The sequence below is a fragment of the Salmo salar genome, chromosome 17 (assembly GCF_965601325.2).
Source record: "Salmo salar chromosome 17, fSalSal1, whole genome shotgun sequence".
Classification (NCBI taxonomy): domain Eukaryota; kingdom Metazoa; phylum Chordata; class Actinopteri; order Salmoniformes; family Salmonidae; genus Salmo; species Salmo salar.
Window position 1 is genome coordinate 79,183,138 of NC_138307.1, and position 10,981 is coordinate 79,194,118.

The 10,981-nt window shown below is 51.7% G+C and overlaps 1 protein-coding gene across 1 annotated transcript in view; it reads left to right on the forward strand.

Annotated features, from left to right (window-relative positions):
- Positions 1-3,753: 3,753 nt before the first annotated feature.
- The window catches only part of LOC145861343 (voltage-dependent L-type calcium channel subunit alpha-1C), a 67,319-nt gene continuing 60,091 nt past the window's right edge, over positions 3,754-10,981 (forward strand). Inside the window, exons 1-2 of the mRNA XM_082963350.1 lie at positions 3,754-3,774; positions 5,817-5,920. Of these exons, the coding sequence (XP_082819476.1) occupies positions 3,754-3,774; positions 5,817-5,920 (125 nt within the window). The remainder of the gene's footprint in view (positions 3,775-5,816; positions 5,921-10,981) is intronic.

The window sequence follows — 10,981 nt, forward strand, 5'->3', positions numbered from 1 at the left end:
CTTCTCCAACCTTGCCGTTTTCTGCTACTGTGTAATTGTGCAATTTCTTAGCTTTATTTATTTCCTTCATTCTTTTTTAACCACCCTATTCTTGTCTTCCAACCCCTGTCCTCTCTCTCTATAACCCCTCCTCCCCTTCTTGTCTTCCAACCCCTGTCCTCTCTCTCTATAACCCCTCCTCCCCTTCTTGTCTTCCAACCCTGTCCTCTCTCTATAACCCCTCCTCCCCTTCTTGTCTTCCAACCTGTCCTCTCTCTCTATAACCCCTCCTCCCCCTTCTTGTCTTCCAACCCCTGTCCTCTCTCTCTATAACCCCTCTTCCCCCTTCTTGTCTTCCAATCCCTGTCCTCTCTCTCTATAACCCCTCCTCCCCCTTCTTGTCTTCCAACCCCTGTCCTCTCTCTCTATAACCCCTCCTCCCCCTTCTTGTCTTCCAACCCCTGTCCTCTCTCTCTATAACCCCTCCTCCCCCTTCTTGTCTTCCAACCCCTGTCCTCTCTCTCTATAACCCCTCCTCCCCCTTCTTGTCTTCCAATCCCTGTCCTCTCTCTCTATAACCCCTCCTCCCCCTTCTTGTCTTCCAATCCCTGTCCTCTCTCTCTATAACCCCTCCTCCTCCTTCTTGTCTTCCAATCCCTGTCCTCTCTCTCTAAACCCCTCCTCCCCCTTCTTGTCTTCCAACCCCTGTCCTCTCTCTCTAAACCCCTCCTCCCCTTCTTGTCTTCCAATCCCTGTCCTCTCTCTCTAAACCCCTCCTCCCCTTCTTGTCTTCCAATCCCTGTCCTCTCTCTCTAAACCCCTCCTCCTCCTTCTTGTCTTCCAATCCCTGTCCTCTCTCTCTATAACCCCTCCTCCCCCTTCTTGTCTTCCAATCCCTGTCCTCTCTCTCTATAACCCCTCCTCCCCTTCTTGTCTTACAATCCCTGTCCTCTCTCTCTAAACCCCTCCTCCCCCTTCTTGTCTTCCAATCCCTGTCCTCTCTCTCTAAACCCCTCCTCCCCCTTCTTGTCTTCCAATCCCTGTCCTCTCTCTCTAAACCCCTCCTCCCCCTTCTTGTCTTCCAATCCCTGTCCTCTCTCCATCTAAACCCCTCCTCCTCCTTCTTGTCTTCCAATCCCTGTCCTCTCTCTCTATAACCCCTCCTCCCCCTTCTTGTCTTCCAATCCCTGTCCTCTCTCTCTAAACCCCTCCTCCTCTTCCTTCTCTCTATTCTCTAGATGCAAGACGCTATGGGCTATGAACTTCCCTGGGCCTATTTTGTCAGTCTCGTCATCTTTGGATCATTTTTCGTTCTAAATCTGGTTCTGGGGGTGTTGAGCGGGTAAGAGCGCTGAGTGTGTGTTCGTGTGTGTGTGCATGTGCGTGTGTGTGTGTTTGCCCTCCCTTTGACCGCAGACCAGACAACAAGACTCCTGGGACAGAGAAAGAGAGGGATGAAAAGAGTCTATACGAAGGAGGGGAGAGGGAGGAGACAGAAAGGAGGGGAGAGGGGGGGAGACACTCAGAAAGGAGGGGAGAGGGGGGAGACACTCAGAAAGGAGGGGAGAGGGGGGAGACAGAACGGAGGGGAGAGGGGGGGAGACACTCAGAAAGGAGGGGAGAGGGAGGAGACACTCAGAAAGGAGGGGAGAGGGGGGAGAAACTCAGAAAGGAGGGGAGAGGGGGGAGACGGAACGGAGGGGAGAGGGGGGAGACACTCAGAAAGGAGGGGAGAGGGGGGAGACACTCAGAAAGGAGGGGAGAGGGAGGAGACACTCAGAAAGGAGGGGAGAGGGGGGAGACACTCAGAAAGGAGGGGAGAGGGGGGAGACACTCAGAAAGGAGGGGAGAGGGGGGGAGACACTCAGAAAGGAGGGGAGAGGGGGGAGACAGAACGGAGGGGAGAGGGGGGAGACAGAACGGAGGGGAGAGGGGGGAGACACTCAGAACGGAGGGGAGAGGGGGGAGAAACTCAGAAAGGAGGGGAGAGGGGGGAGACGGAACGGAGGGGAGAGGGGGGAGACACTCAGAAAGGAGGGGAGAGGGGGGAGACACTCAGAAAGGAGGGGAGAGGGGGGGAGACACTCAGAAAGGAGGGGAGAGGGAGGAGAAACTCAGAAAGGAGGGGAGAGGGGGGAGACACTCAGAAAGGAGGGGAGAGGGGGGAGACAGAACGGAGGGGAGAGGGAGGAGACACTCAGAAAGGAGGGGAGAGGGGGGAGACACTCAGAAAGGAGGGGAGAGGGGGGAGACACTCAGAAAGGAGGGGAGAGGGGAGGAGACACTCAGAAAGGAGGGGAGAGGGGGGAGACACTCAGAAAGGAGGGGAGAGGGGGGAGACACTCAGAAAGGAGGGGAGAGGGGGGAGACACTCAGAAAGGAGGGGAGAGGGGGGAGACACTCAGAAAGGAGGGGAGAGGGGGGGAGACACTCAGAAAGGACGGGAGAGGGGGGAGACACTCAGAAAGGAGGGGAGTGGGGGGAGACACTCAGAAAGGAGGGGAGAGGGGGGAGACAGAACGGAGGGGAGAGGGGGGGAGACACTCAGAAAGGAGGGGAGAGGGGGGAGACAGAAAGGAGGGGAGAGGGGGGGAGACACTCAGAAAGGAGGGGAGAGGGGGGAGACACTCAGAAAGGAGGGGAGAGGGGGGAGACACTCAGAAAGGAGGGGAGAGGGGGGAGACAGAACGGAGGGGAGAGGGGGGAGACACTCAGAAAGGAGGGGAGAGGGGGGAGACACTCAGAACGGAGGGGAGAGGGGGGAGACAGAACGGAGGGGAGAGGGGGGAGACACTCAGAAAGGAGGGGAGAGGGGGGAGATAGAACGGAGGGGAGAGGGGGGGAGACACTCAGAAAGGAGGGGAGAGGGGGGGAGACACTCAGAAAGGAGGGGAGAGGGGGGACACACTCAGAAAGGAGGGGAGAGGGGGGAGACAGAAAGGAGGGGAGAGGGGGGGAGACACTCAGAAAGGAGGGGAGAGGGGGAGACAGAAAGGAGGGGAGAGGGGGGAGACACTCAGAAAGGACGGGAGAGGGGGGGAGACACTCAGAAAGGAGGGGAGAGGGGGGAGACACTCAGAAAGGAGGGGAGAGGGGGGGAGACACTCAGAAAGGAGGGGAGAGGGGGGAGACACTCAGAAAGGAGGGGAGAGGGAGGCTCCGAAAGGAGGGGAGAGGGGGGGAGACACTCAGAAAGGAGGGGAGAGGGGGGGAGACACTCAGAAAGGAGGGGAGAGGAAAAACTGGAAAAAATCTGGAAAAACTAATCTGCCGTTCAAACGAAGCCAGCATATGCTTGCTTAATTAACATAGACATTCCAAACCCTACCAAATCAGAATTCAGAATAGAAAAAACTCCGTCCAAAATCCATTCAGTCATTTCAGTGAAAGTCTCCACAAGGCTTCAGTCATTTCAGTGAAAGTCTCCACAAGGCTTCAGTCATTTCAGTGAAAGTCTCCACAAGGCTTCAGTCACCTGTGACTGGTCGACAGAGGGTCTGACATGTTACCTTAGGCTCTAGTCACAGTGGAAAGGTAGGTTGATATGCATCTTTAGAGAAGCCTCAAGGGACAGGTTCAGGAGCGGGTCAATGCAAGGGATTAGGTAGGGAGAGGAAGAGGAGGAGGAGGAAGTGAAGAAAGGAGGAGGAGGAGAGGAGTATTCTGGGAATGTAATGCCCAGTATCAGGTAGAAACGGTGTGTGTGTGTGTGTGTGTTGTGTGTGTGTGTGTGTGTGTGTGTGTGTGTGTAGATAGGTTGACGTGTGCGTTGACATGTGTCGTACCGGCCGTATGGTAAACCCAACCACCTGTCTGTCCGCTTTATGGTAATATGTCCTGAGTGGTTGCCGGGGGTGACGTGATGTCACAACCTCTCAACGCATGCTGGTGTTTCCACAGGAGAGTCGCACAGTGTTCACAGATCACAGAGAGAGAGAGCAGGACCTTTTCTCTCTCTCTCCTTTCTCCCCCTTCTCTCTCTCTCCTCTCTGTCCTCTCTTTCCCCTCTCCTTTCTCTCTCCTTTTCTCTCTCCTTTCTCCTTCTCTCTCTCTCCTCCCCCCATTCATCACTACAGTGGGAGAAGTCAGTACTGTAGATAAACCTTTTCTCTTCTCCTCTGTGTGGTTCAACCCAGGCATCCCCCCCGGGGCGCTCCTACTCACTTAAAAACCTTTTATCCCCCATTTAAAACCCACTGGCTTTGTTTCTGCAGCATAAAGCTCACTTCTGCAGGTGGTCCCCGTTTTCTGGTTTTACCCAACACTGAGTCATGTTGCCAAGTATAAGACTTACACACACACAGCCGAGAAACGCACTGATAAATGATTTAGACTCAGGTTGATTTAGAGGTACACTCTTAGAAATAAAGGTGCCATCTTGAACCTAAAAGGGTTATTCGTCTGTCCCCATAGGAGAACCCTTTGAAATACCCTTTTGGGTTCAATGTAGAGCCCTTCCACAAAGGGTTCTGACTGAAACCAAAAAGGGTTCTACCTACAACCCAAAAGGGTTCTCCTGACCTACAGTATGGGGACAGCTGAAAAACCCTTTTGGAACCCTTTTTTCTAAGAGTGTAGAAACAATACAAGTCTGATAAAAAAAATATCTGAGGAGTGTTGGAATTGAAATCTTCCTGGTAACTAAGCAGGAACTAAGGTTATTATGGGGTGGTCTGTGAGGTGTAACACATTGGGACTAACTTGGTTCATCTGTGGGCCATAATATTGTGTTAGCCCACTGAGCTTAAGCCCAGTGGTGGAAAAAGTATGCAATTGTCATACTTGAGTAAAAGTAAAGATACCTTAATAGAAAATGACTCAAGTAACAGTGAAAGTCACCCAGTAACATACTACTTGAGTAAAAAGTCTAAAAGTATTTGGTTTTAAATATACTGAATTATCAAAAGCAAGTGTAATTGCTAAAATATACTTAAGTATCAAAAGTAAAAGTATAAAGTATTTAAAATTACTCATATTAAGGAAACCAGACGGCACCATTTTCTTGTTTTTTAATTTACGGATAGCCAGGGGCACATTCCAACACTCAGACATCATTTACAACAAAGCATGTGTGTTTAGTGAGTCCACCAGATCAGAGGCAGCCGATAACCAGGGATGTTCTCTTGATAAGTGTGTGAATTGGACCATTTTCCTGTCCTGCTGAGCATTCAAAATGTAACGAGTACTTTTAGGTGTCAGGGAAAATGTATGGAGTAAAAAGTACATTATTTTCTTTAGGAATGTAGTGAAGTAAAAGTAAAAGTTGCCAAAAATATAAATAGTAAAGTACAGAAACCCCCAAAAACTACTTAAGTAGAACTTGAAAGTATTTTTACTGAAGTACTTTACATCACTGCTTTAGCCTAGGTAGGCAATCAGGTCTTGAGGTCTCAGACAAGGGTTACAACCTTCCCTGTGGCTCAGTTGGTAGAGCATGGTGTTTGCAATGCCAGCATGGTGTGTGCAACGCCAGGGTTGTGGGTTTGATTCCCACGGGGAGCCAGAACAAAAAATATATATCTAAAAAAAAAAAATGTATGAAATGTATGCATTCACTACTGTAAGTTGCTCTGGATAAGAGCATCTGCTAAATGACTAAAATGTAAATGTTACTCCATTACACACAGGCAGGTCCAGTGGAGTCTTGTTGCTCTGTGTTGAAGGGACATTAACTGTTGTTGCTCTGTGTGTGTTGAAGGGACATTAACTGTTGTTGCTCTGTGTGTGTTGAAGGGACATTAACTGTTGTTGCTCTCTCTGTGTGTGTTGAAGGGACATTAACTATTGTTGAAGGGACATTAACTCTCCCCTGCCTCCTCTCTCCCATCTCTTCCCAGGTCAACGACGCTGTAGGGAGTGGCTGGCCCTGGCTCTATTTTGTCACGCTAATCATCATAGGGTCATTTTTTGTGCTTAACTTGGTGTTGGGGGTGTTGAGCGGGTAAGAACTGGTTCTACTGCAGGTTCTAATGGAGCTTGGCCTCTTCCTCTTCGGCTGACTGACTGACTGGTTCTGCCGTGGCCTTTTCTCCCTGCTTGTCTGACTGGTTCAACCATGGCCTCTTCTGTCTGTCTGTCTGTCTGTCTGTCTGTCTGTCTGACTGACTGACTGACTGACTGACTGGTTATAATATGGCCTGTAATGGTATTATTCTCTGCTTGACTGACTGACCGCTCCTCTGGTCTGCCTGCTTGAAGGACTGACTGATGCTTATTTAACCTGTTCTCTTTGCCTGACTGACTGGTTCTGCTGTGGCCTCTTCTTCCAGCCTGACTTACAGACGGTTATCGTTGTCTTTCTGCCTGACTGGCTAGTTAAAATGTGGCATCTTCTTGATACCTGACTGACTGGTTCTACTGTTGTTCTCCTCTCTGACTGACTGGTTCTGCTGTTGTTCTCCTCTCTGACTGACTGGTTCTACTGTTGTTCTCCTCTCTGACTGACTGGTTCTACTGTTGTTCTCCTCTCTGACTGACTGGTTCTGCTGTTGTTCTCCTCTCTGACTGACTGGTTCTGCTGTTGTTCTCCTCTCTGACTGACTGGTTCTACTGTTGTTCTCCTCTCTGACTGACTGGTTCTACTGTTGTTCTCCTCTCTGACTGACTGGTTCTGCTGTTGTTCTCCTCTCTGACTGACTGGTTCTGCTGTTGTTCTCCTCTCTGACTGACTGGTTCTGCTGTTGTTCTCCTCTCTGACTGACTGGTTCTGCTGTTGTTCTCCTCTCTGACTGACTGGTTCTGCTGTTGTTCTCCTCTCTGACTGACTGGTTCTGCTGTTGTTCTCCTCTCTGACTGACTGGTTCTGCTGTTGTTCTCCTCTCTGACTGACTGGTTCTACTGTTGTTCTCCTCTCTGACTGACTGGTTCTACTGTTGTTCTCCTCTCTGACTGACTGGTTCTACTGTTCTCCTCTCTGACTGACTGGTTCTACTGTTGTTCTCCTCTCTGACTGACTGGTTCTACTGTTGTTCTCCTCTCTGACTGACTGGTTCTACTGTTGTTCTCCTCTCTGACTGACTGGTTCTGCTGTTGTTCTCTCTGACTGACTGGTTCTGCTGTTGTTCTCTCTGACTGACTGGTTCTGCTGTGGCCTCTTCTGTAATTTTACCCATTTTTCTCCCTCAATTTCCTGGTATCCAATTGATAATTACAGTCTTGTCTCATCACTGCAAGTCTCTCACGGACTCGGGAGAGGCGAAGGTCCAGAGCCATGTGTCCTCCGAAACACGACCCGCCAAGCCGCACTGCTTCTCGACACACCGCTCGCTTAACCTGGAAGCCAGCCGCACCAACGTGTCGGAGGAAACACTGTAGAGTTGGCGACGGCAGTCAGTGTGCATGCGCTTGGCCCACCACAAGGAGTTGCTAGAGCCCATTCGGACATGGACATCCCAGCCGGCAGAACCCTCCCCTAACCCGGACCACGCTGGGCCAATTGTGCGCCGCCTCATGGGTCTCCCGGTCACGGCTTGCTGTGACACAGTCCGGGATCGAACCCGGGTCTGTAGTGACACCTCTAGCACTGCAATGCAGTGTCTTAGACCGCTGCACCACTCGGGAGTTCTTCCAGCCTGACTTACTGACTAACTGACCTAACTTTGGCCTTTTCTTCCAGCCTGACTTACTGACTGCTCCTATTTCTGACTGACTGACTTGCTGACTGTCTCTCCACCTCCTCTCCTCTACCTCTTCCTGCTGAACCACTCTATTCTGGTCTCCGGCTAGTTGGGATGGATGCTGCTGTTATTGCTGTTAGCTGGGGGAATACAGTAGCCTATTATAGCCCATCTATAATGTATGATGTCTCAAGATGTGTCTACAATATGTATAAAGTTGTTTCTCAAGACAACATTCATGATCTTTATCTCCTATATGTCTGTCTTTGTTTTCATGTGTACATCTACAATGTCTCTGTTATGTTTTGTTTGCATGCTTCATACTCAACATATAGTCCCAAAAACGCCTTGGATTCCTGCTTAGAATGGGAATCCACATCCATCCTAAATGGACATCAGAGGACAGAGGGAGAGGATAGGGAGACATACATGGAGATAGACAGGACATGAAGAAACAGAGAGACTCCTGGGAGTAATTCTACTGAGGGTACTAAGGGTGTATATACTGTAGACAACAGGAGACAGGGCATGGAGAAACAGAGAGACTCCTGGGAGTAATTCTACTGAGGGTACTAAGGGTGTATATACTGTAGACAACAGGAGACAGGACATGGAGAAACAGAGAGACTCCTGGGAGTAATTCTACTGAGGGTACTAAGGGTGTATATACTGTAGACAACAGGAGACAGGGCATGGAGAAACAGAGAGACCCCTGGGAGTAAATCTACTGTGGGGCCCCCTAGTGGCGCAGCGGTCTAAGGCACTGCATCGCAGTGCTAGAGGCATCACATCTGGCCCTGATTGGGAGTCCCATAGGGCGACACACAATTGGCCCAGCGTCTTCCAGGTTTGGCCAGGGTAGGCCGTCATTGTAAATAAGAATTTGTTCTTAACTGACTCGCCTAGTTAAATAAAATACTAAGGGTGCTTATAGACAACAGGAGACAGGACGTGGAGAAACTGAAAGACTTCTGGGACCATTTCCTCTCTATTTGAATCTCCGTCAGTTTGTCTCATCCATCTTCCCAGTTATTGTATCAGGTATCCTGGGGTTGTGTTCCAAATGTCTCCCTATTCCCTATATAGTTCACTAGTTTTGACCCTATCGTGTCCCCTGTCAATGGGCCCTGGTCAAAAGTAGTGCATTATAAAGGGAATAGGTTTCCATTTGGGACGGAGACAGGGCCGTGGGCCAGCAGTGCTAGACATACTCAGCCCTGTAGAGAGAGTCTGTGGTGTGGGACTGTAATTTCAGAACTTCCCAGGTGACCAATACTCCACTCAAACACCACTCACCAACACAGTGATTTCCTCAAATACCAACCAGGGAGGTGGGAAGCTGTGTAGGCCCTAGTGGTAACCATGCATCCCAAATGGAAACCTGCTCCCTTTATAGTGCACTACTTTTGACCAGGGCCCATAGGGAATAGGGTGCTTTTGACCAGGGCCCATAAGGAATACAGTTATATTTGACCAGGGCCTATAGGCAACAGGGTGCTGTTTGACCAGGGCCCATAGGGAACAGGGTGCTGTTTGACCAGGGCCCATAGGGAACAGGGTGCTGTTTGACCAGGGCCCCATAGGGAACAGGGTGCTGTTTGACCAGGGCCCCATAGGGAACAGGGTGCTGTTGCCGGGCCCCTGGACGGGCGGCCAGGGCCCCATAGGGAACAGGGTGCTGTTTGACCAGGGCCCATAGGGAACAGGGTGCTGTTTGACCAGGGCCCCATAGGGAACAGGGTGCTGTTTGACCAGGGCCCCATAGGGCAGGGGCGGACCAGGGCCCTGGGCGGTGCTGTTTGACCAGGGCCCCATAGGGAACAGGGTGCTGTTTGACCAGGGCCCCATAGGGAACAGGGTGCTGTTTGACCAGGGCCCCATAGGGAACAGGGTGCTGTTTGACCAGGGCCCCATAGGGAACAGGGTGCTGTTTGACCAGGGCCCATAGGGAACAGGGTGCTGTTTGACCAGGGCCCCATAGGGAACAGGGTGATGTTTGACCAGGGCCCATAGGCAACAGGGTGCTGTTTGACCAGGGCCCATAGGGAACAGGGTGCTGTTTGACCAGGGCCCATAGGGAACAGGGTGCTGTTTGACCAGGGCCCATAGGGAACAGGGTGCTGTTTGACCAGGGCCCATAGGGAACAGGGTGCTGTTTGACCAGGGCCCATAGGGAACAGGGTGATGTTTGACCAGGCCCCATAGGGAACAGGGTGCTGTTTGACCAGGGCCCATAGGCAACAGGGTGCTGTTTGACCAGGGCCCATAGGGAACAGGGTGCTGTTTGACCAGGGCCCATAGGGAACAGGGTGCTGTTTGACCAGGCCCCATAGGGAACAGGGTGCTGTTTGACCAGGGCCCATAGGGAACAGGGTGCTGTTTGACCAGGGCCCATAGGGAACAGGGTGCTGTTTGACCAGGCCCCATAGGGAACAGGGTGCTGTTTGACCAGGGCCCATAGGGAACAGGGTGCTGTTTGACCAGGGCCCATAGGGAACAGGGTGCTGTTTGACCAGGGCCCATAGGGAACAGGGTGCTGTTTGACCAGGGCCCATAGGGAACAGAGTGCTGTTTGACCAGGGCCCATAGGGAACAGGGTGCTGTTTGACCAGGGCCCCATAGGGAACAGGGTGCTGTTTGACCAGGGCCCATAGGGAACAGGGTGCTGTTTGACCAGGGCCCATAGGGAACAGGGTGCTGTTTGACCAGGGCCCATAGGGAACAGGGTGCTGTTTGACCAGGGCCCATAGGGAACAGGGTGCTGTTTGACCAGGGCCCATAGGGAACAGGGTGCTGTTTGACCAGGGCCCATAGGGAACAGGGTGATGTTTGACCAGGGCCCCATAGGGAACAGGGTGCTGTTTGACCAGGGCCCATAGGGAACAGGGTGCTGTTTGACCAGGGCCCATAGGGAACAGGGTGCTGTTTGACCAGGGCCCCATAGGGAACAGGGTGCTGTTTGACCAGGGCCCCATAGGGAACAGGGTGCTGTTTGACCAGGGCCCATAGGGAACAGGGTGCTGTTTGACCAGGGCCCATAGGGAACAGGGTGATGTTTGACCAGGGCCCATAGGGAACAGAGTGCTGTTTGACCAGGGCCCATAGGGAACAGGGTGCTGTTTGACCAGGGCCCATAGGGAACAGGGTGCTGTTTGACCAGGGCCCATAGGGAACAGGGTGATGTTTGACCAGGGCCCATAGGGAACAGGGTGCTGTTTGACCAGGGCCCATAGGGAACAGGGTGATGTTTGACCAGGGCCCCATAGGGAACAGGGTGCTGTTTGACCAGGGCCCATAGGGAACAGGGTGCTGTTTGGAACCCACATGTAGATCCACTAGCTGAATTCCAAAGAGTAGAACGGTAGAAGTTAAAAGTATTGTTTGTT